Consider the following 25,937-nt stretch of genomic DNA (forward strand, 5'->3'; position numbering starts at 1 on the left):
TTCTTGTGGAGCTGTGTTCCTATTCTACATATTACTGGAAAATGTTCTTTTCTCAAAGTACTGTCATTGCATTGTATCCTCATAATACTTAAAATTAAGATGGAAAACAATAAGTTCTGGTCTCATTTACCCAAATGGAAATGGGGATATTCAAATCATATGCTTTCATTAACTTTGGTGGTGGTGGGGATAGTTAATTTGAGAAAGGAGCTTCATAAGACTAAAGTTCTGCCAAATTACGCAGTTTTGTCTTGGCTGATTCCCCCCCCCCCTGCTTTGTTTTTTTAAACTGCAGGTCAGAGATCTTTCCATTGCCTATTTTCTGGTGGGTTTAACTTACCTCTATGTTGGGATATTAATCTTTGCTGCCTTTCCATCTCCACCATTATCTAAAGAATGCATAGAACAGGTAAGGAGGAACTTTATTGTATACTGACCATGTTGTGAGGTGCATAGAATCAATATTGCTGCTTTCCTTGTTCTTTTTAGTTCCCTCTCTTTTCAATTGATTCCAATCTCCTTAGCATAAACACTGTACACATTTGATGGCACTAAGCCAGAATTGTGGACAAGGGCACACATAAAGCAACACTGGGTTTGTCTAGCAAAGGCTGTGCTGATTTGGTGGGAAAACACGTTTGTGCGGAAACAACGCTGGATTAGTTTCTTAAACTGTGAACTGATTCTGGTGATTACATCTTGGCTTAAGAAGCTGATATGTGAACAAGCCTTTTCCTGGCGTGCAGTTAGTTACCAGCTTCAGAGAAGCCACAATCTTTTTTTCTTCTATTTTTTAGTTATTTTTTTCTTTGGTTTTTAAACAACAAAAACAAACTTCAGAACAGACATTCAATATTTTACTCTGATTAGCCTGCCAAAAATCCAGATTATAGCCCACATTCTAGGCAAGCCAGGAACTTAAACCACAGTCTGAAGTTTGTTTAAGTTCCCAGTTCAGATGAAATGGGACAGCATGGCACATTAAGACCTTTGGTTTAATTGTGGCCCATGGGAGGGGGAGGCAAGCATGGGCAAAATATTCATTACATATCTCTGCCTGTTCAGGTGAGATACGATTGTCCAAACTGGCTCACTGTCTAAAGTGAGACAACAGTTCCTAGCAGTAGGTCGAGTTTTATATGGGCACCTGCAGCTGCAAATCCAGGAACAAATCAAATTCGTAGGTACCACAAGGGTTGTCTAGTCCAACCACCTGCAATGCAGGAATCCATAGGAATACTGTATCTGAAACTGAAAAAAGTCAACAGAGGAAATATTAAGGGGAAGTTCAAAATAGGAGGACTATTGCTAGTCACTATGTGATTTGCCTCAGCCAAGAAAATCCCTCCTCCTTCCTCTAAATCAAGTGTAAGACCTGAAGTCTGCAGCCTGCAGAAAATAAAGAGACCAAAATTCACATGCATGGAGTTAGCATAATCTAGCCAGACATTGTTGGACTCCAGCTCCCTTTAGCCCCAGCCAGCATGGCCAGTGGCCAAGGATGATGGTACTTGTAGTCCAAAATGTTTGAATGGCAAACTGATCTAGGGTTGCGGAATACTGGTCTAGCCATATCCATAGGTATGGCTTCAAACAAATATCTGAGGTGGTCAAGAATGGTTGGTTTGCTTTGGCATGGCTGCTGTTGTGTAAGCAAGACCATAACTTTCTGGCTTGTACTACATTTACAAGAAATTTCAAAGCAGGCAATAGATAAGGATCTTGCCTCTTGTTTTGAGTTAGAACAGCCTATTCTCACTAACACTCGCGGTGCCAAACAAATGGTCCCCAAAATAGCTATTTATTTGAATTCCCCTGCCATCTAGAAAAAAAATAAAGCGGCAATTTTCACTTTGTTTTTATTCATATGAAGTTGCGATGCATGTATAGAGAAGATGCAAGAAGATACATTGGAATGGTTTTGTCAATCTATATATGCTGTTTCTAATTCGATCCTAATTTGTGTATTGGGAGCTAAAATGGCAACACCACTACATATCTAAGTGCACTACATATGCCTCTTTAGCAGTTTAGTCATGCCAGCCACATGACCCAGAAAACTGGACAGATGCCAGCTCCTTCGGCCTGAAAAGCAAGATGAGTGCCGCACCCCATAATTGCCTTTGACTGGACTTAACCATCCAGGGGTCCTTTACTTTTTTTTTTTTTTAAAAAAGTACATATGTACTGCTAGCATAGCGTATGATACACCACTAGGACATCTATGGGCCTCGGAGTATAAGAATTTGCCCCAGGTAGTAACTGGATATTATGACCTTCTTATATATGGGCTCTATATTCACTTTTTAAATTCAGGGAACTAAACTACTGTGACTAATTGGGTTATGTTTGGGGTGTATATGTATGTGTAAGGACGCGGGTGGCGCTGTGGGTTAAACCACAGAGCCTAGGACTTGCCGATCAGAAGGTCGCGGTTCAAATCCCTGCGACGGGGTGAGCTCCCGTTGTTCTGACCCAGCTCCTGCCCACCTAGCAGTTCAAAAGCACGTCAAAGTGCAAGTAGATAAATAGGTGCCGCTCCGGCGGGAAGGTAAACGGCGTTTCCGTGCGCTGCTCTGGTCTGCCAGAAGCAGCTTAGTCATTCTGGCCACATGACCCAGAAGCTGTCTGTGGACAAACACCGGCTCCCTCGGCCTATAGAGCGAGATGAGCGCGCAACCCCAGTCGGCCACGACTGGACCTAATGGTCAGGGGTACCTTTACCTTTTTATATTCACTTTTTAAATTCAGGGAACTAAACTACTGTGCCTAACTGGGTTATGTTTGGGGTGTATGTGAGTTCTGTTTGAGAGAGAGGGTTTTAGCTGGGGCATAAGCATCTCCAGTACAGGAAACCTAACAAATATGGATGACGATTGTAGCATAGCCTGTACAAATTGTATACATGAGAATGACTGCTGTTGATTTAGAAAATCCGCATGTGCATAATTGTGGAAGCAGAAGAAGGTACACACCATAACTGTCATTGTTGCTATCTCATTAGCCATTTCTTCTGTCAGAATTTTTTAGACAACTTCCCCAGTAATGACATCATGTCATTTCTGGCAAGAATATTCCTGCTGTTCCAGATGGTGACTGTGTATCCACTGCTTGGATACTTGGCACGAGTTCAGCTATTTGGACACCTCTTTGGAAATGTTTACCCGAGGTAAAGACCGCTCTTTTTGCATGCATCTGCCTTCTGCCTGACCACGATCACTGCCGTTCCTGGACACATCGCTGCTTCTCACTTGCATCCGTCCAGGCAGTCATTTGGTATTGAGTAATAGTAGCTTCCCACTTGCAATCCTTCTGCAGCCCAGGGTGCGGGTGGCTCTGTGGGTTAAACCACAGAGCCTAGGGCTTGCTGATCAGAAGGTCAGCAGTTTGAATCCCCGCAACGGGGTGAGCTTCCATTGCTTGGTTGCTTGGTCCCTGCTCCTGCCAACCTAGCAGTTCGAAAGCATGAAGTGCAAGTAGATAAATAGGTACCACTCTGGCGGGAAGGTAAACTCTGCTCTGGTTCGCCAGAAGCAGCTTAGTCATGCTGGCCACATGACCCGGAAGCTCCCTCGGCCAGTAAAGCGAGATGAGCGCCGCAACCCCAGAGTCGTCCGCGACTGGACCTAACGCTCAGGGCTCCCTTTACCTTTACCTAATAGCAGCTTCCTACTTGAAATCCTTCTGCAGCCCAGGAGCTGCATCATGTTATTCAGGAATTGAAAAGAGGTAATCCAGTACCTATTTAACATATCAATGGCTGCTTTTGAGCCACCCTTCAGACACTTTAAGAGTGTCAAGTGACTGGCATCTAAACCTCCCTGGTACAATAAGATGAAGTTCCCTCTTTCAAAAACTGAAGCTGTTCAGTGTGGGACGGTCCTTGGTCCTACCCTACCCTGTCTGCCAAGTCTGCTTTAAAATGATGCACCCATCTTCAGACTTCATTTGCTTGCCTTCAATGTTATGTCATGCAATGAACTCCGTTGTACATTTTCTTATCTTCATCTTTGAACTCCAGCATACTTCCTGCAGGACAGTCTGCCCTGATTTTCATAGTCTTTGCAATTCAGAACCAACGTTTTCTTTTAAGTCCCAGAACTTGCAGATGTGGAAACTGCTGTTTTATAGCTCCTGGCAACAGAACTCCAGAAAAGATGTATAAAAACCAGATAGCTACAATTTTGGAGTGAAAATGCAGTTTTTTAACTACCCCTATTTGGCAATAAGTTCAGAACCCATCTTAGTTATATCTAAGGAAGAATTAAGCAGTTTATCCACTGCTCAGTAACACATTACTGACAACTTAGTTTTGTTTAGAAACACATTGTTCCTGGTCTGATTCCTAAGTGGGGTCTGTCAGCTGTCCAAAAGTTTCAGCTTTATCGGATGCCAAATATAAGTGTGTACTTCCTGATGGGGATGGGATAACTGGAGTATATTACACCCATGTTTTGGCATCTATACAGGCATCGTAATGGTCTTCAGACTCAACTTAGACTAATGGGTAGGGAGGCTTTAATGACTTGAGCTCAGCTTTTCCTCCTCTACGTCCTAACCTAAATGCTAAGGTCTACCTAGTGTATGCTTACAACCAGGCATTCCAAAGGTGCCCCAGTCCCCTACTGTAGCGTAATAAGTACCGTATTTTTCGCTCTATAACACGCACCTGACCATAACACGCACATCGTTTTTAGAGGAGGAAAACAAGGGAAAAAACATTCTGAATGAAACAGTGGATGTATCATTTTTGTGCTTCATGCTGTGGCCATAGACATGTGATCTGATGGTGAATTTGGAGTGACCCAATGCAAAGATCCTGAGGATCCATGTGGATCCATGCTTTTTAACCACGTTTTTGCACCATTGCAGCCCCAGGCAACAGTGGGTGCATGATTTTTTTGGTGCAGGCTGTAGCCATGGACATGCTATGTGATCTGATGGTGAATTTGGGGTGACCCAATGCAAAGATCCTGAGGATCCATGTGGATCCATGCTTTTTAACCATGTTTTTGCACCATTGCAGCCCCAGGCAACAGTGGGTGCGTGATTTTGGGGGGGCAGGCTGTAGCCATGGACATGCTATGTGATCTGATGGTGAATTTGGGGTGACCCAATGCAAAGATCCTGAGGATCCATGTGGATCTATGCTTTGTAACCACATTTTAAGTGGGGAGCGAAGGAAAAACAAAGAAGGGACATGAGAGGGGTGTGCAGAGAAGCAGCTGGCTAAGAATGCAGGAGAGGGATTTAACGGGAGGGAGGAAAGAAAGGCAAAAGTTTCCCCCCACCCAAGCCAGCCACCTCTCTCTCTCTCCCTCTCCCTCTCCCTCTCCCTCTCCCTCTCCCTCTCTCTCTCTCCCTCCCCCCCCTCTCTCCCTCTCTCCCAGCAGCACCGGAACACAGAGAGGAATTAGAAGGAACGACACTCTGCTTTCCCCTCTGCTTGCCTGGAGGGGAGGGGCTTTCCCTGCTCTTTGTTCCGTTTCAGCAAACACAGCAACGAAACAGAGGAGGGTGGGCAGTAAGACCCTGAGGCAGAATGCAGAAAAGCAGCCGCTTCCTCTTTTCAGGTTTCCCTTCTCCGTGAAGCGCGATTTGATTTTTGCCTGATTTTTCGGCTCCAGGGACCACACATTCGCTCAGTAACACGCACAGACATTTCCCCTTCCTTTTTAGGAGAAAAAATCTGTGTGTTATAGAGGGAAAAATACGGTAACTCACAATTAGCTACCCTTACATGGCACCCAATATCTGTTGCTCGAAGCAGTCACAGTCTATGATGTGGTGCTATGGTTGGAGTGTAGGGCAGTATTTATCTAAATAGTTGCGCTACTGCAAGGATTAGGGCTAGTGCAATAGGATGTCCCCCTCTTCCTCTGCGCTCACCCCACACCACCTCCCAAGAACCAGAGACTACCTTTGCATTTTAAGATGGGAACAGGGGAGGGAGTCTGATTCTTTCTAAGTCTTAATACATTGCAATATTCCAAAAAAGTGAAATTAACACCTTGGGAGGAAAGGTTTTTAAAGGATATGTTTCTCATGTTCTGAATTTGCAGAGACTTACGAAGCAACCTAGTAGATTGTATATATAAAGGTTTTTATCTTTTATTTAAATATCAAAACATACCATTTTTAAGCACATGTCGTTCTAGGTTTCCTAGAAGTTTCTGAATCAGTATTTCAAACAAGTTCATTGCTTTGCTTGCATTCAGAGATTGGTCTTTTTGAGAATGTGAAAATTCTTTCTAGTTAGGAAAAAAATATATCTTTCCAGTTAGAGAATTCAGAGGAGTACAATAAACCTTCCCATTTGTACCATAAGAGATCTAGTTTAATGAACATTGTTCCTAGTCATGAACCTTGAAAAGCCAAACATTTATTTAATCTAAGAAAAAATGCTCAAGATTTGCTTGTGTAGATGCATTTAGTGTAATGCTTTCCACTCTTCCGAAGATTCTTCCTCTGGTACTCATTAGTCTGCTTGCTCAGCTCAAATCATTTCCTGGATCGAAAGCACTGCTTTTCATGTGGGAGTTCTGTTCTAGAGTCTTTGGGTTTGGAGTAGTTGCGGGGATTGTTTTCATGTTTTGCTTTTTTTTAATATAAAAAAACCTGCGTTCAAAAAAAAAAAAACAAAAACCCCACCACCGAACCCTTGGGGTGCTGCATACTCCACAAGCTACATTGTTTTCAGAAGAATTGCCAAATCATACATACCCTATTTGGGAATGAGCTGGCAAGTCCAAGCATTCAAGAGAACTTTTTAGGATCTGGCACTCGGTGGCTTCAGTAGATGTCAGGCTTGCTGCGGGTAAAATTAATTGCCTTTAGCATATGAGTCATAGAAATGGAAAGACTTTCACAAGCTTACTGAAGCGAGTAAAGAATGTTGTTTTTGCAGCAACACACAATGTAGATGACTTGATTTTCCTCTTCTCTTGCAGTTTCCTACACGTGCTGGTTTTGAATATAGCCATGGTAGGAGTTGGAGTCGCGATGGCTGTGTTTTACCCAAACATAGGAGGAATCATAAGGTACTCCTGTATTTTGCGTTTGGTCATTATGCCATACAAATGGCTTCCTGAAGGCAGGTACAGACTGCTGGTCAAAGTGCAGATTGTAAATTTGTAATAGCAGAAGGCAAAGTCAGCATTTGTTCAGGGAAGCCTAAGAAAACAAAGAATCATCATGTCCTGTTGACAAATGCAGTAGAACGAGAAGGCAGAATTTTCAAGTACTAGAGTAAACTGTACAATTTCAGCCCATTGGGGGATGGGGGTGCCACTTTTAATGCTCCCTATCATGAAATAAATAGTGCATTAGAGTGTCGGGGAGGGATGAAGCTTCTGTCCTTGCCAACTCCCGGTTGTGCTAATTTTCTACTTGCAAGGAGCTTTCCACATGCAGTAATTTTCAAAAGCCTGATTCGGCTGCCTGCAGTCAGACATGATACAGAGTCCAGGGGTCAGCAAACTTTTTCAGCAGGGGGCCGGTCCACTGTCCCTCAGACCTTGTGGGAACTGATTTTGAGGGGGGGGGGGAATGAACGAATTCCTATGCCTCACCAATAATCCAGAGATGCATTTTAAATAAAACACGCTGATTCCCGGACAGCCCACAGGCCGGATTTAAAAGGCAATTGGGCCAAATCCGGCCCCTGGGCCTTAATTTGCCTACTCATGGTACAGACCATTCTGTCACCTCAGAACTCCATTTTCTCATTCCTCCCTAATTCAGCTGCATGCATAGACGAAGCATCACATTGCAACCATCACATAGAAGAGATTTACCATGAAGCCCGTAAAGACAACCATACTAGCTGGATCCGGGAAACTCTTTTGCCCTGGTATAGTTGGGTCAGCTGCATCATTCTCCCAAGTGGCCAGGGGGCTTTTGCCACACATCTGCTTCAGCTGTATAGTAAAATATATGATAGGATGTGTGATGAAATGGTAGTCTGCATGTAACTGGGCGGCCCGTTGGCACACTAGCATCAGTAGGTGAGGAGAGTCTCCCAAAAATTAGTACAGTAAGCCTGCAACATATGTGGGGGTTGTGTTCCAGGGATGGTGCCTAAACTGAATGCACACAAGTTACAAGAGCTTCCTGTTCTTCGTAGCTTATTTCCTTAGATCTTGGCCAAGCCCTTACAGAATCACTATTGAATAAAATGGAGTTTGCACAAGTAGAGTTACAGTTCAAAACCAGCTGCCCTTTTCACATTTTTCCAATTGCATAAGGCAGGGGTGGGGAACTGCAGGCCTTGGAGCCAAATGCAGCCCTCTAGGCCAGTGGCAGAGCAAGCTGATAGGGTGCCTGGGGCAGGGCCAGCCAGGACAGGACGCTCTGCAGGGCCTGTGAGGAGTCTGCCTGCCTCCTCCCACTCAACCACCCTATAGCTGAGGGGGAGGCAGCGGACGGACTGTTTGGGGCAGCACGGAGCCTGTGGGTGCCCAAGCCACCTCGTCTCCTAGGAGAGCCGCGTGGCTCAAGTGTGCTGCAGGCCCTGCAGTGAGTGCTGCCTGGCATTTTGTCACCCCCCTCAGTGGTGACATCCGGGATGGCCTACCCCCACCACACACCCCTTCCTCTGTTCCTTCTGTAGGCCTCTGCTTGCCCTTGGCTCACCCCAGATCACACCCCTCACTGACCCTGCTCAGCACTCCCTCCCTGAGTGTTTTTGCCTGGCTGGAATGTGTCCCTTAACTCTGATAATGTCTCTTCCTAGTTGGAATGGACTGTGTCGAAACTAGCCTACCGTACAAAGGTACAATTTTACATTTATTGTCCCACCCATTTTTGGCTCTAGCTTGGCCCACCACTGGCATCTGGCCCTCGGATGATTTCATAGGGGTGAATGTGGCCCTCTGTCTGAAAAATGTTCCTCACCCCTGCTGCAAGGGAAGATAGGGGCAGCTGATAAGACGAAACTGAAAGGATTTTGCTATATTGCTCTGCCCATAGCAGCCATTTAATATTTAGCCATACTTCAACTGCTTCTCCTCTCATTGTGGACTGAGGGCTGGGTTTTTTCCCTACAATAAAATTTCTAAGGCAGAAATCCTATGCCCACTTACATGGGAATAAACCCCCGTAAACTGAGGGGGATTTACCTCTGAATAGATTTCTAAGGAGTTGCACTATAAAAAGGTTAAGATCAAACTTTTGGTTTCCCCACCCCTCCTCAGGTATTCTGGAGCAGCTTGCGGCTTGGCCTTTGTATTTGTGTATCCATCACTCATCTACATGATCTCTTTGCATCGGGAAAATCGACTGACGTGGTTGGCTATAGTTGTCCATAGTACGATAATCCTTCTGGGAGTGGCTAACTTAATTGCACAGTTCCTAATGTGAACCTAAATCTTAAGGTCAGTTTCTTTTTCAAGAGAAGATTCAATAGGTTACCTTGAGCAACAGCATTGTAAAAACTGTGGACTGCCTATCTGTGGGGGCCGAATTCTTCCAAAGAAAAGCTGTACTTTAAAACAAAACGTCTCTTCAAGAAATGGATGGTATACATTGGAACACATAGTACAGCGTGGCAAACTGAACAGCCCCAGTGAATTTCTGATGAAACATCAAGTAGAAGTGCAATTGGGATTAATTAAGCTTAAGTTCTTAGGTAAATGCATATATTTTTTTTCAAAGGGAAAAAGGCACATGATAAACTTTATATATAGAAACGGTTGGTTGACTTTTCTTGCAGCATATTTCACACAGTGGTGACATCAGTATTATATGTCAAAACAAGTGGTTTGAAATCCTTTGCAAGTGAAATGTAGCACAGATCAAATTGAAGAACATAACTTTTTTAAAAGCTGTAACCGTTGCCTTTTAGAAAATGTAATGTACATGGTTCTTGAAAATGGACTGTTGCTGTACTATACCTGGATATGCATAAGAATTCTTTTTTTTTGATGTTTCAAGGCAAGTAGAAATATGTTTTACCTTTCCAACATGGAAGGGATTATTTGTAAAACTCTAGTGTTTGTGATTAGTACTTGAAGGCCGTTTCTAGGAAGGTTTCTGGGAGGGGATGGTAAGATTGGCATGCATGCATGCATGCATGCACAAAGATTGGTCACAATGCTCTTCATACATTTTTAGAGTACTGATTTGACTTTTTAAAAACCTGTGCAATCCAATAGTTACCATACACTGAATCAAGAGATCTGCTGGCAGAATGGCCACGGCACCCCCAGTTTGCTCAGCCCAGTAGGGGAGGAAGTAAATACAGAAGAAGAATCTATATGAAAACAATGGAAAGTGGCATACACAGCTGTACCAATCCCAGAAGCTTAACTGCAGCCTACACCACCACTTGCATGCTGCCTATACTCAGAAGCTGCCAAAGAACCTGCATGATCAGGGTGGATGCCATCAGCCTGCCTCCCAGCATCACAGCACTCAACACCAGAAGGCACCTACTCCAGTAGCCCTAGTGACTCATTGCTGAGGCACGGGTTTGGGAAGCAGGAGATGGGAGTTTGAGCCTCAACAGGAGCTGACATTCCCCTGTTCACCTCTTGCACACCTGGGGTGGGGGGGAGAACCAAAGCAAATGTCAGGGGCAAAAGAGAGGGAGCTGTTGTGCAAGGAGCTGGGCACTCCGCTCACCCTTCAAATAGTGGCTAACGGGGAGGGAGCCCCACACATCTGCTGCACAGTTCAGCCACTGGATTCCTCTGCCAAAGTGTCCCAAGAAGCTTATGCACCTTGCCTTGCTGTCCAGGGCAGCAGATGATCAGCCCAGGGAGCTCACCCTTCTAATAGTGGCTAATGGCGAGGGAGCCCCACACAGCTGCTGCACAGTCCAGCTACTGGATTCCTCTGCCGAAGTGCCCAAAGAAGCTTATGCACCTTGCCCTGCTGTCCAGGGCAGCAGATGATCAGCCCAGGGAGCTCACAGAGAAGTGGGCAGGCTCCTAGGAGCCAGAGCAAAGAGGCACATTTTTTGCACCACCTAGACCTGCACCCTCGGTGGAGGCCAATCTAACCAACCCCTGCTTGGGGACAACCCTATTCTAGGAAGGGGGAAAAGGCCTAGCCTACCGTATCTCAACCAATCACCAAGAGTGTTGCATGAGCCAATAGCCTGCTCCTAGATGGGCCAACCAGCCTTTCTAGCCCACCCTCAGCAAGCCATGTGACTAATCCACTCTCAACACATGATGGCTGAATAGGAAAGCCATGCCAGGTAACATCCCAGCAGGACTCTTCCTCTTCATACAAAGTTTGGGGAATGAGAGAGTCTCTACCCCAATAGCCCATCAAGTTCCCTGCCCTCCCCAAGTCCCAGCCTGAGACCAGCTGATGCCAGGGTGAATTGCATCCTAAATAGGGTCTCTTCCCCCCCTCTATCTGTATGAGGCTCTTCCATATTGACAGACTGTGAGAGGGGAAGGGTAGGTGTGCCTGGCAACCAACCGGAAAGGACCTTGTACTTTTCTCTCTGTTCCTCTGCTGTGGGGCAGAATGGCTGGCAGCCGACACACAACCTTCACTGCCAAGAAGAGATGCTGATGAAGGCCACTAACGACAGATCGCTTTAGGAAGGGATACAAATTAATGGAGAGAGAGGGGTTCTTTGTCATGATGACTACATTCAACTTTCAGGTTAACTGCTGGAGGGTAGGAGCAGGAGAGAACTGTTGGAGTCATGTTCTGCTCATGGGGCTCCAAGAGGCCCCTGATGTGGACAAATTGGGGAACAGAATGCTGATGATCTTTTGGTTCTGATCCAACGACTCTGTTTATGATTATCTTATACTCTTAACAGCAGCAAGGTATGCTCAAAGTAACAAGAGTTGGCTGCAGTTATACTTCATATCTAGATTCCTCTTTCACAAAATCCATTATTTAAAGGACTCTGCTGGCGGAGGCCTTGTTAGTTTCAATAGAGACTACACCAGTGTCATGTTTTCAGGGTCCACATGCCTGTCTTCTGGAGTAAATGTCAATGTGATTGCTTTTTTCATAAGATCCGGACTTTTTAAAGTGTGCTTATGTTGGACACTTGTTGTGACATGATAGCATTGATGCACATCCTGGAAAAGTTCCAAGATTTCCTAGATCAGGAAATTCCCTAAAGTTGGGAAACTGCTTTTGTCACCACTCTATCCTCTATCTATGCATTCTATTTAAACATAATAGAACTCACATATACGTAGGTGGAAACTAGGGACAGAAGGTGTCTGAAGAAGTGCCAGGGTTTTTTTTACTGGCACAATCTGTTGCGCTGCGCACAGGAGGCAGTTGCTGCAACCTGGGACCTGATTTTCCTCTAGTCCTCAAGGAGGCCTTCAATTGAAGCAGGGAGCAAATTAGCCAGTTTATTGCATAGCCTTGTATGCACTAATCCAGGATTCTTAGGCAGTGCCAGCAGATGGGGACAAACTCCCTAGTGCAGGCATCCCCAAACTCTGCCCTCCCAGCTGTTTTGGGACTACAATTCCCATCATCCCTGACCACTGGTCCTGTTAGCTAGGGGTGATGGGAATTGTCCCAAAACATCTGGGGGGGGCAAGTTTGGGAATGCCTGCCCTAGTGCCACTGCCATTTGGTTCCTTGGTTTGGCATTGGTGTCTCTTCAAAGAAATGACATGAAACAAGAATATGAGAAACTGTAAAGAAACAGACAATAAAATAAACTGGTGCTATTTTAATGGTTTAAAAGTGTACTTTTATCTTGCATGCAGAATACAGTTTTGATTTTTGTCATGTAGAATGGAAGATGGATAACTTGCACCCTGTTGTTACATGTGCCAGCAAAAGATAAGAATACTTGGGTGGTCATGTGTACTTGGCCATTGTTGGAACACATTTTACACACTTGCGTTTTGAGAAGTTTGGTTTGCTAAGCTACAAAAATTAATAATGAGGTTCTGTCTCTTGAGAACTGTACTGAAGTCTCAGCACAGCTGGGACAAACCATAATTAAAGGTTATTAGATTTTGGAGGATGCTCTTTCCATTTAAGTTAACGGCTGCTGAGTCGTTTTAGTGGGAGGGGGAAATGCCCTCAAACTTTGCCTTTGTCTCCCACCCAAAGCTCTTAATAATTACCCTATTATAATTCCCTGAAAGGGGCATTTATTGCAAGTAATTAAACAGCAACCTCTAGGTTATAGATGTAAGCAAGCTGAGCAAAAAAAACACCATTGATGCTATTCCAGCCAGTCCTTTTACTGCAGCTTCTTTGTGATAGAGCTAAATGCTTTGCATCTTAATTTGACTGGGATAACCAAATCAGTTGTACTTTGGGCTTAAGAATATGATATACTGCCTGTTTTGTTTAAGAGGTTCCATCTGCTGCTAAAATCATGTGTCTTTTGTGCCCTTTTCTGATTCTCTCAATGACTGGTGTTTCCTCAAAATTTGACAAATACATGAATGTGGGAGAAGGCGATCTACTGTATATTTGGGGAAGTTGTTCGCTATACATCTGGAGACCTCTTAAGATAATTATAACCAAGCGTGAATGGCTCCTCCCAAGACTGAAGAGCAGGTTTTTGTCTGTTTGGTTAACGTTGGATGCCACTTCGAATCAAGATGGCAAACTGAGTCCTTCAAAACTGCACTGCATTTTGTTGGTTTCTTAAAATTGCTGTTGTACACAATGCTGCTGGCTGACTAAAAACTGAAGCATAATGCTGTTTGCTTCTTATGCTGTATGTGTGCACACGTATATAGTATCGTAACAAAATTTGCAGCCAGGATTGGGTATGCTGGAGAAGCAATGCATCTGGTCTTTCAGGGGTGGAGTCTGTCCCTCTGGTCATTATTGTAGCATATATGATAGATTTGAGCGCATGCATATATATATATATATATATATATATATATATATATTGAACAAAATAAAGTAAATCAAAAGTGCATAAAGAGAAAAAAGTATAAAAAACCCTAGGTTTATTATATCACAAACAAATGCAATTCCATATATGTTTGTCTAGTATATGGTTATACAAGTGTTATTATCATCCCAATACATATATGGTTATTTATAACCTACTTTTTAAAAAAAAAATATCACATTCCAAATATAGTCGTACCTTGGAAGTCGAACAAAATGAAATCCGTTCTGGAAGTCAGTTCGACCTCCAAAACGTTCGGAAACCAAAACGCAGCTTCTGGCCGCAGAAGCCCCATTGGACATTTGGCATCCAAAAGAACGTTAAAAAACCTGAACACTTCCGGGTTTTGATTGTTTGGGATCCAATTTGTTTGGGAGCCAAGACGTTGTATCATCATACTTCTCAACTGTTGAGTCTACGACTGTAAGCAATCTGTTCATAAGTTGCAAGTGTTGTCGTATCTTCAACCTGTTGACTGAAGAGGGCCATAGATTTATCTTTCCAGTGCATTAATACCAGTCTTTTGGCTGCAGTAAAAGCACAAAGGATCCATTTACGTTGTACCGTTGTCAGATCCTATGTAGTAGGTACGTAAGAGAGAGATGTGAAGTGGGAGGAGCAGAGACAGCTGCACCGGCAGAGTCTCATATTGCTTGAGAAGGACACGGGAGATAAGAAGGCTTAGGCAGCTGTAGGAAGCTGGGAACCTTCAGTTCCAACTGTCATAGGAGCAAGACCTGTGCTTCTTAGGCCTGGCACTACCGAGCAGCCTTGTTTCTTCTAATAAAGAGTTCACTTGCTCCGTGTGATTTATTTCTGACCCCCTCCTGGCACCAATATTGCAGGATCAGGACTGTGTCTGAGAAAACGTGAGCGATGCCAGCCTTGCAAAGCAGCTGCATGTTATATTCCTTTTTTCTGGGGAGAGAGGTGAGTTATCATAGTATATGACAATCTTTAGTTTAAAAAGTTCCTTGATGAATGATGGCTTATCTGCTAATCAGCATTGTTAGTTTCCTTAGCCTTACTCCACCCTTCACCGAAGCCCATTTTCTTCCTTTCTTTTCCTGAACTTAACTTTTCCTTGGGCAGCTCCAGTGGATCGTGTCCCAGCTTGTCTTCTAGCAACATGTCACACGGGTTATTTAGTTGGAGGGTGTTTTTCCCCTGAGAACCAAATTACTGCCTTATTTTTAAACATAAGCCTACAGAAAAAGTAGAGCACTTGCACTGAAAAAAAAGAAAATATCTTGAAAATCATATGCATATAGGGCAGCCGAATGCTCCCATCAGATGCAAACGCCTGCTAACTAATGCAGGTTACTTTGGCCTTATGAAAACAAACAGAACAAGAATGGGCCCAGAGCTGATGTGACATTTTCATTGTAAGTGGGGTTTGGCATAATTAAGAAAATGGTGGTGATTAGAAGCTTTCTTGGCAGTGAGCTCCTGCTTCTTGCCATGTCAGAAGCCTTCAAAGTGCTAATAGTTAAACAGAAAATGTCTGTAGTGAGGTATTTATATCTGCATGTTATTTCTTATTTATATCTGTATGTTACTTCTTGGCTATGCACAGGGAAAAAAGCATACACTTCATGCACACAATGGCCTAATTCAGTAAAATAAAAATGTGTAACAGATTGCTCAGTTTGCTCAAGAAAAGCTTTGAGACAGCTGCTGCAATGAAGAGGTTTAAGTAACACTGCTGTCTGTTTTTTAATTTGACAAGCCCTAAAGGGGTGCATAAACAAACCTGTCCCTTTATTTTTGCAGTTTCCTCCAGATACCCATGGAAAGTCTACAGCCAGTGGTATCTCTCTCAGCAACAAACCTCCATGTCTGAGAGAGTGCAGGACAGCTGGGAATTTTTTGAACAGGTAGTGACACAGGGTTGGTTTGGGAAATCAGTGATTCTTTAAACCTGGAAGCACCTGGATTGTGGTGTTCATAGCACCTTGGCTTAACCTGCCTATAGTTCCCTCAACCCACCAGTCCCAAAGAGATGGAGCCAGTGCCTGACTCAACAATGCTCAAATTTTTGAACGCCGTGACCTGCAACACATATGCATAACTGGATCAAGGTGACCAGGTTTAGATAATTAACTTAAAACCTATCACAAGGTCTTCAAATGTGCATGTTTCAGAGCTGATTGTTCTAGGATAGAAAACAGTTTATACTTGATAAAGCAGTGTGAATTTGCATTCTCCCTATATCAAAGGGGTAAATGAGAGACAATGTGCCCACTCATTGGAGAATGATGGTCAATCTCTCCCCTAGCCTCCTAGAAATACCAGCTGCTAGTGCAGGACTTACTGTACTTATTGCACACCTTAGCAGCCTGGCTTGCACACAGTTCTCTTGAGTATAGAATAATTAAGCATGTTTTTGGGATGGTGCACATAGCTGTTTGTGAGTTATGGGCAGGGAGACCAAATCCCAATGCATTCATAAAGCTCACTGTGTAATATTGGGCCAGTCACACACCACCTCAGCCTAACCTACCTCATAGGCTTGTTGTGAAGATAAAGTAGGCAAGAGCTATGCACACCATCTTGAGTTCCTTGAAGGACAGGTAGGGCGTACATGTAAAAATGTATTTTAAAAAATTACAGAGAGCAGCAGACCAGGCAAAGCAGCATCCTTGCAGTTTCACATAAGCCCTGTGCCAGCAGCCCAATACAATAAGACACATTCCGTCATTTCATATTGTTGGAGCAGGGAGAAGAGCTGCCAATACAGGTTTTCTGTACCTCCATTTCTGAGTGGGATATACTGGCTGACAGGTGAGAGCTTTGGATTTCAGCAACAGTAAACTTCAGGTTTTGCAACCATTCTTTAAAAAAATGATTTTAAACTCTTAAAAGCAATGTCCAGGTTAAGTGCCTTCTTGACCATAACTCTTGGCCACCGTATGCCCTTCAACAACAGGCTCAAGCCATGCATCCATCCACTTTGCAACAGATGATAATGATGGATTTCACAGAGTTAAAAGCAGACAGCTGTTGCGAAACGCATTTATAACTAATTTATTGCAGTCGCAACGATGTGGACAAATTTAAAATGTTTCAAGCAGTGGGACTGAAAGCAATACATGTGATTCAGCTATGGTTTTGGTTTGGAACAAGAGATGGGATTTAATCCTTTATTGTCTGTGTGTGTCCCCCCCCCCCCCCCCGGCCAATCCTCTTGTCAAATATTATTTTGCCTGATCAAAATATCCAGAATAGGGTGTATTTTGAAGCTGTAGTACAGGGGTACCTCGCAAGACGAAATTAATTTGTTCTGCAAGTTTTTTCATCTTGCGAATTTTTCGTCTTGCGAAGCACGGATTCCCATAGGAATGCATTGAAAAACAAACTTGCAAGACGTTTTCGTCTTGCAAAGCAAGCCCATAGGGAAATTCGTCTTGCGAAGCAACTCAAAAAACGAAAAACTCTTTCGTCTTGCGAGTTTTTCATCTTACGAGGCATTCGTCTTGTGAGGTACCACTGTATCTGAAATACAAAACAACCATGATATTTGGTGAAACTCTGAACTTGCTTCGCCAACCAGGTGCTCTCCAGATGTTGACATGGCCATGCTGACTAGGGCTGATAGGAGTGGTGTAATCTAAAACATCTGGAGGTCACCAGTTTGGTGAAGGGTAAAGTTCTAGGATCAAGGATATCATAGTAAAATAAGGGACATGTGCCTAACGTGCAAGTTATTCTCTGGACTGCTATGTCCTTTTATGATTTTTTTAAAAGAACAATTTACAGCTTTTGGGAAGAACAAGTAGTTCCACCAATTAATGAACTCTCTGCCTGTTTTTTATTAACACAATGGGCTGCAAACTAGGTGACTAGTGGTAGATTTTTAATAATAATAATAATAATACAAAATACCAGTCTTGTTAAGCCCAGAGCGAAGGAGGAGGAAATGGATCCAAACATAGTTGGAAATCCAAGGAAAGGAAAAATGCCATCAATAATACACCCTTAAAAGAAGACCACCTCAGCTTCTGTCCTAAGGGTAAGTGACCCTGCATGTAAGTGACTTTATTCCTCCTTTTTACAGGCATATCAGCCTCTCTAGAGAGGCAGGCAGTTTGCTGCTATTCCCTTTTACAGCATACAAAAGATACTCCTCTCTCATGGCCAGAGCTGAAATAAGGGCATCCAGGAGCAGTTTTGTACTCTCATTGGCTTACCCCCCATCTTCTAGTTGTGTGACGGGGGGAGTAAGGATTGCCATTTAACCAGAAGAAAGACCCTGGATCTTGGACAGGTTTTGTTTAGGCCAATTTTCAGAAATGTAAGGCTGAGTTCTCATTTACCAGTCATTTTATTTTCTTAAAGCTGTATATACTGTAGAGATTGTAGCTTCTGAATTGGACTTTACACCTAAACCCACCTGAAACTGTTAGGCTCTGCTTCCTGGCCCTAGCCTGGTGTTAGGTTGACTGATGTCATCTGCTAGCAGTCCCAGGACTAGTGATGGTGATACAGGTTTAGTTCATGGGGAAGCAGTTTGCACAATCAAATCGGATGCATAAAAGCATTTGGGCTCTGATTTTTTTCTTTTAATTCTTGGCGTAAGTTAATCCATATGCAAATATCCCCTCGATAGCCAGCTGACTAATTGTTAAGATGCTTTGTTTTGCTACTATCTGTTTTGTGTTTCCGTTAGGACAATCCCTTAATACTAGTCAATGAGCAATTTAAAATGTGTAATGGCCTTAAATTAATTGGCATAAGCCCATGATCAACACCCACCCTGAAGAAGGAGATATCACAAGCTGATTAATTTACTCTGCAAATTGGCTCAAAAGCAACTAGATCTCCTTCTTCCTAGTTTTTATTCTCAATGTTTCATCTCTTCCCCCACCTTCCAGTCAGCATCAAATGCCACACACTGTTCCAAGTTTCCCTTCTATAAGCTGCAGCCATTTACAGAAAAGCAAGGGAGAAAATAAGTGATTCTTTAAATATGCTATATATTTTGCTTCTGTCGACCAAAGATGCAACATCTGAAGCCAGCATGAAGTGCTGTAAGCCTTGGAAGCAATGTTGGGAGGCCAAGGACCATGTGGACATGGAACTGTTTCTTTCTCCAAGAGCCACAGATGTGGAGCCTGCTAGACAGATGGGAGAGGGATGTGTTGTTGAACATTTATCTACTCACACAAAAGTCCCAAGGCAACACAGGCACTTGGGATCATAATGAGGATTTGGAAAAATTGTTGGAATACTTGGATTGCATGAAAGGGGGGGGGGGAATAGTTTGACAGTTAGCAACATACACAATCCAGCACTAGTTCCAAGAGAGAGAAAATTGGCTTTGCAAAGAGTCGGTCCCACTGAGCCAAGATCCTTCCTGCATCCACAACTGCTGCTGCTCTAGCCAGACTATATATAAAGGCTTAAAATCCCTAGTTTGAGTTTTTAGGAAATTTCTTCAGATGTAACCATCAGCAACCACCATTCTTTATGGCTTTGTAATTCTCATGAGGCACAGGTGTGCCTGAGATGGCTGCTTGCAAAATTAAGTTCATATTGCACAAGGAATGCTTTATCTATAAACTACGATAAGACGCAGGTCATTGTATATGGGAAGTGCCCTAAAAAGCATTTTTGGCACCTGAATGAACACATCATAAACCAAGTAAATGGTATCTGAAGAATGAACACATCATAAACCAAGTAAATGGTATCTGAAGAAGTGTGCATGCACACGAAAGCTCATACCAAGAACTAACTTAGTTGGTCTTTAAGGTGCTACTGAAAGGATTTTTTTTTGTTTTGACTATGGCAGACCAACACGGCTACCTATGTGTAACAAGTAAATATGTTTAAATATCTGGGATTGATTTATTCAGAAACGGCATCTTGGAATACACAGCTATCCAATAATAAATTGCAAGCCTTTTCTCTCTTTTTCGGTTGGGGAAACCTCTCCTTGTTTTCTCCCCACGGCGACACTATGCCTGCTAGTAAACGCTACAGGGACCCAAAGGATGTAGCTCTCTCACGGGTTTCCAAACAATCTAAAATAGAGGACTTTTTAAACAAATCTGCTTTATAGTTCCAACAAAAAAGGTTTTCTCCCCTTGAAGATGATTGTGAGTGTGAGAAGAGTATTCAAGGTGAGAGCGTGGTACTGGATCCAGCAATAGGGCAAGTTGATCCTGTGCTGCTAAGAGATGAAGGAATAACAAGTAGGGAGAGCACCCAATTAACTCTAATTGCAAGAACGGTTGAGCATATCTTCCAACAAATTAGAGGTATTGCCTCTCAAATAACACAATTATCCAAAGAGGTCCACAGTTTATCAGTTAATAACAAGCAGGCATTAACAGAACACCATAGTACCAAAGTGAATTGGCAACAACCAGAGCAGACCCCTAAGCTTGACATAGAATGTGCAGAGGCTCTTAAAACAAACTCTTTTTATTTAACCTTCCAACCAAAAAAGATCTGCATGACAATTTGTGGAAGGCCAGATCAAACTCCTAACTGGAAAGGCGCCCAAACGACATTTATCAGACTTACTTGGCATTGGACTTACAGAGATCGACTTAGTTAGGACTGAACCCTTGAATACCACAAATCAAATCCAAAAAATTATGTTAACTTTTTCCTCTACTAGACTGCCCTCACTGATTCACAAGCTAAAATTCAGATTGTCAAGCAGAGGAGTTTTTCCAACCTGGGTATTTCGCAAATCTATTGTTGCACCCTTATGTAAGATGAGGACTGGTGCTTCAGAGGGGTCCACAAAAACAAAGCCTGGATCCCCAATGGAAGTAATGACATCACACAAAAAACTTGACAGGTGGGGAGGAAACAGACATGCCTGAGTTGAATTCGCAGGATCATGCCCAACATCAAAATAATCAGGTGAGCCAAAAGGAACAGCCGATCCCTCTAGACAATCATCTTCAGGAATCTGAGCACTCTGTAAATCCTTTGGAAGAGGATTTTCTCAGCTCATATATGTTATATGTTATATGTTGCATGTTGTCGACATGCAAATGGCTTGGTTACAATCTACTGTTTCTAGGGCAGCAAGGCAGGAAATCGCCACACAGATGCTACAGGAAAGGGCATCACCAACAAGTTTCTCTAACACACTTGCAAAGGTGCCATTTAATAGCCCTTCACATTGTCCGCTGTTGCCAACAGCAGTCAGGCACATACGGTGAGGACATAGCTACTTGCTACATGAGGTAAGAGCATCTGAATGTCACAGCTTTTTCGGAGGTGAGGAAATCTCCACAAGGATCCTGCTTTGGGCAAGGGTAGCACGTACATCAGCTTTGTGTTCTGTTGCATTCAGCAGGGCTTCCTTCTGAGTACATCTGTGTTGGATCAGGGTGTAATTTCAAAAGCAGAAAAAAATGCATGCCAAAAACTCATTTTGCAGCCAAGATTCGTAAGGTATAGATTTCCTATCTTTGCAACTTCTAAGGTGGCCAGATGCAAACGAGAGCAGGGCTCCTGTACTTTAAAGAGTTGTGCAGAAGAGAGGATTTCAGAATCTGTCAATGGCAAGTGTCACCTGCTGATAAAGGTGCAGGGACCCTCTAACCTTTTGCATCTTACTTCCATTGCACTTCAGACTGTACCTTTCATTCTCCCACAGGCAAACTCCCTATGGTGACTCTAAAACTAATGCAGCAACAACAGCTGCCTGTTAAAAACTAGCATAGATGAACACAAGGGGTCTTTTCTACGTGGAGGCATTATGGCATAGGAACTGGCTGTCATGTCTGGAAGGCTCTCAGGGCCAAGCTACACTCCTGTTAAAACATCCGCCTTCTGAGGCTCAACACTTGGTAAGTGGAGGAAAGGCAAAGTCCTGCATGCTATGTCTGCTGAAATTCTCTCTTCTACACAGCACTTAAAGGTGCAGGAGCACAGTTCTCTTTTGCACCTGGGCATGCTATACAGAAGGCACACAATCCAGCATCTAATCAGAGGCAGATTTAGGGCAGTGCTACCGGTTCTGCCTTTTGAACTATGGTGCTGGAGGAGACTCTTGAGAGTCCCATGGACTGCAAGAAGATCAAACCTATCCATTCTGAACGAAATCAGCCCTGAGTGCTCACTGGAAGGACAGATCCTGAAGCTGAGGCTCCAATACTTTGGCCACCTCATGAGAAGAGAAGACTCCCTGGAAAAGACCCTAATGCTGGGAAGGATTGAGGGCACAAGGAGAAGGGGACGACAGAGGATGAGATGGTGGGACAGTGTTCTCAAAGCCACCAGCATGAGTTTGACCAAACTGTGGGAGGCAGTACCTGGCGTGCTCTGGTCCATGGGGTCACAAAGAGTCGAACACGACTAAACAACAACAATCGGTTCTGCTGCACTGGGTGCCGAGCCGAGGGGGCGCTGCAGGGCATCATAACTATGGCATAGTGAATTGAATTGAATAGAATAGAATGCCAGAGGTGAGGGGCACCAAATTATGGCCTTGCACAGGGTGCCACAAATATTTGGAAGACCAAAGTCTGCCCCTGATCTGTATTTCCAGGTGGAAACGGACCTCTGTCCAAGGGATTTTGTCTGAGCAATAATGCAAAGCAGCAGCTGATGATTCCTGTCTTCTGCTAGAGAGAGTTCAGTGTGGAAAGCAAGGAACTTGGCTGCTGAAAGGTGACATGTAGTGTTTGGGAGCAAGTCCAGCAATGACTTTTTCGTGGTGAACTTGGATTAGTTGAGTGGAGGTGTTAAGAACATGAGGCTAAGGCAAAAAAATTCAATGAGCTAGTGTTAGGGTTGCCACCTTTTTTATTTTTCTGGCAAGGTTTCTGTGTCTTTGAACAGCTGCATGGACAGGAAAGAATTCAACATGGACTGTTTCCCCCCACACCCAGCATGGAGAGGCCGAATTGAGCTTTTTTAATTATTATTATTCATTAATTACATGCTGGTGTCAAACAGAGTCAAACAACGTCTGAAAAGCCACAGGTTCCTCATCCCCTCTCTTAGGTGAAGGGCTGTAGCTGAGTGACAGAGGACATGTTTGAGTAATTCCATGAATTCGTCAACCTACAGATCTATTTTTCATTTTCATATATATATAGTTAACATGTTTTACGTCATTTTAAAGATAATTTTTCAACATTTTGTGATCTAGCAACAGTTTTTCAAAATGGAATTTTAGACCAAAAGCATGATATGCAAGATGATTCAGAATTTCTGCATTTCCCACCCCACTAAAGTTCTGTTTAAGACTTCTCCAAAAAATAGACAAAAGGTTAATGACTTTTGTTGCATTGATCATTTTGCTTTCTCATTTGATGAACTGACAAAATAGGGTAGGAACAAAATCAGATGAGCTCACCTTGGCTGATTATGTAACATTGCTCACAAACCACACACAAATGAAAAATCTATATATTTTTAACTCCATTCTCTTATTTGATGGTCTTAGCATTAAGAAAATGTGATGTTACCTGAAATGTGTTTTACTGGCAACATTTCTTCTAAACTATTTTACATAGCATCAATGTGCTGTGTCATGTGTGCCATTTCAATCTCTTGCTAGCTGGGGCTGTCATAATTCATTCCTGAGAATGTTGTGATTCTTAGGCCCATTATTTGTACCATACCATCAGATGTAGGGTATTTTATGCAGTTTTACAAAAATAAATAGGTGTGAGCCATCAAGAGGCCTAAAAGATGACTAAACCAAATAAGGGTAAGGCTGTACAGTATGTAGCAACTAGCTGCATTGACTACTGTATACTCTGCCTTCACAGTCAGAGACAGTATATATGCTTCTGAATTCCAAGTTGATAAAAATCACAGAAAGGGAGAGTGCTGTTGTGCTCAGATCCTACTTGCAGGCTTCTCATGGGTGAGAACAGGATGTCTGGACTAGATGGGCCATTGGCCTGATCCATCAGGATTCTTCTTCTATTTTTATGTTCTGTAAGAACTAAAGTACAGTACTGTCCTTTGCTTCTTTTGTTTAGGTTTTGAACTTCACATGCTTTCACGATAACATAAGGTATGCTAACATCTTCAGTATAGTTCTGCTCCCAATTAGCAAGAAAATCCAGTACAGCAATACAGCCAGGATTCCGCCCACTTCTCAGCTCATCAGGTTTGTTTCAGTTATGCTGAATGTAATATAAAGACAAGTACTGCAGTGCAGACTATGGGTACCTAAGCTTTCAGGACCAATTCAAAAGGCAATTTACAAAACTGATTTACAGAAATGGCTTAAGCATTCATCCTTATTGCCAACGGATGCGCAAAAGAGATCAAGTTATTGTAAGGCAAATGTAATATTTCTGTGCCACCTTATGCGACATTGCATATGTAGTGCAACTGGCAAGGAAATGAAGATTGCAGCTCAAGATTAAGGTCTTCAGGAAGAGGCTGGATGGCCATCTGTTGGGGACAGTAGCATCCTTGCGATGGGGCAGAGCTGCCCTCCTCATACTGGCAATGCTACAGCTTGCCTGGATGTGGCAGGGTAGAACAAGGTTGATGAATGGGTGCACCGAAGGGAGTACCAGATTGTCTCAGCCAACTCACCCACTCAGCTTTGACGTCCTGCCCTGCCCCACCTATGTATGCTGCAGTCACTTTGGTGTCATGAAGACATCTCCGCCCCACTCCACAGCCTGCTACCTGTTTTGGAGTGCTCTCACATTGGATATGAGTGGGAGGTTGGGTTAGGTGACCCACAAGGCACCCTCCAACTTCTATCTAAGTCCCAGTGGGGGAAGTTCCTGATCCCAAGAGGAGCTTCATATGCTCAGTGATTCACATCCTCAGTGTGATTGTGTAGGCTGGTTCCCACAATAACTACATTTGGCTGAAAGTGGATTTGCGCTTTTTTTTTATGTAAATGCTTTGGCATATGACCCTTAAAGCAGTTTCCGAACAAACCACAGTGGCTGATACAACAGAGGACTGTGAGAATCACATTGTGAAATCTGTTTTTAACTTAATCTTGTGGGTTTCCTCCTCACTGCATCACGTGACGTCAATTATTATTTTGATATTGTAACAAAATTCAGCGAGTGCTGGGAGTTGTATGTCCACATATGAGAAGTTTGAGTTTGGTCCAATGGACTTTTATTAGTGTTTTAAAATGAAAATGGTTGTGAACTAATGAGTTCCCTTGGTACAGCTGGCAATGGAAAAAAATATTCTTATGTTTATGGGTCAACACAAAGCCTTGCTGACCTCTGTGAGCACAGATGAATAGTATTATTAGAAGCTCTGAAAATCCTGCCCTACAGAGATGCTTCTCATAAATTTTAAGGCTATATTTATCAAAGCATGGTATATGCTGCATCCATGCTTGTTGCAGTTCTCTAGGATCTTACAGATGCTGGGTTGCGTTTGTTTTGCAGATATACATATGCTAATTCAGTGAGTGTAATCCAGATGTCATCTTTTCCATAAATATTTCCACTCCAGAAGAATGGCAGTTTCCCAGCACCAAATGTTTGCGGGAAACAATGGACCATATTCAACTATACAGTTTTGCTAGTGGGAGCCTGTGCAAGAAGTTCCACTAGGGCAACTTGCGCTTTTTTCTCTCCTTCTCCCAGGTACACCCCCCCCCCATCTCTGTGGGGTTGGGAGATTCCCCCAGAGCAGTGTCAGAGAGGAGGAAAAGCGAGATTGTGAAAATACTTGCGCTGGTGGAGCAGATGCGATACTGCGACATTGAATCTCACCTACAGATTCTTGCTATGGGAAACACAACAAAATTGTGAGTATTGAAGCAGTGGAATAGCACTTGTGTTCATAGCCTCCTGTTAGGCAGTGCCTCAGACATCACTGCAAGAAGCATCATAAGCCTACCTCCAGGAGCCATTTTAAAAAACGCATCATCATTTCAGAACACATTTTTGCTTCCCCCTCGCTACTCTTACCACTCAAGGATCTGTGCCTAGAGTTTAGACCTATCTTTTATGCAGGTTTAGAAGCCCCTCTCAAAGTTATTTCTTGTTTTGCCTTATGAGCAGTGTAATTTTAAAAGCTTTTAATTATTTGAATCTGTTATAACTTGTAACTGAGTAGAGTATTAGACTGTCCTATATTCTTTAAAAAAATGTTTTGT

General features: G+C 43.2%; 1 protein-coding gene and 1 long non-coding RNA gene across 5 annotated transcripts in view; both read left to right on the forward strand.

Annotated features, from left to right (window-relative positions):
* The window catches only part of SLC38A9 (solute carrier family 38 member 9), a 47,861-nt gene extending 35,190 nt beyond the window's left edge, over window positions 1-12,671 (forward strand). The window contains exons 12-16 of one of the 4 annotated variants that reach the window (XR_014556373.1): window positions 296-409; window positions 3,021-3,169; window positions 6,951-7,040; window positions 9,195-10,633; window positions 10,780-12,671. Coding sequence is in view for 2 of the 4 variants with exons in the window: in XM_083703581.1 (XP_083559707.1) it covers window positions 296-409; window positions 3,021-3,169; window positions 6,951-7,040; window positions 9,195-9,360 (519 nt within the window). In the remaining 2 variants the exon portion in view is untranslated. Of the gene's footprint in view, window positions 1-295; window positions 410-3,020; window positions 3,170-6,950; window positions 7,041-9,194 lie in introns of all 4 variants that reach the window. The other 3 variants (XR_014556374.1, XM_083703581.1, XM_083703582.1) reach the window with 3 other exon arrangements.
* Window positions 12,672-13,962: 1,291 nt separating this feature from the next.
* On the forward strand, window positions 13,963-25,305 carry LOC310827287. Its single transcript, XR_014556279.1, has 5 exons — window positions 13,963-15,708; window positions 16,585-16,645; window positions 17,750-17,873; window positions 23,827-23,957; window positions 25,222-25,305. It is a non-coding gene; the product is annotated as an uncharacterized lncRNA (long non-coding RNA).
* Window positions 25,306-25,937: the final 632 nt, after the last annotated feature.

Source organism: Podarcis gaigeae, assembly GCF_964106915.1.
Source record: "Podarcis gaigeae genome assembly, chromosome: 11".
NCBI lineage: Eukaryota > Metazoa > Chordata > Lepidosauria > Squamata > Lacertidae > Podarcis > Podarcis gaigeae.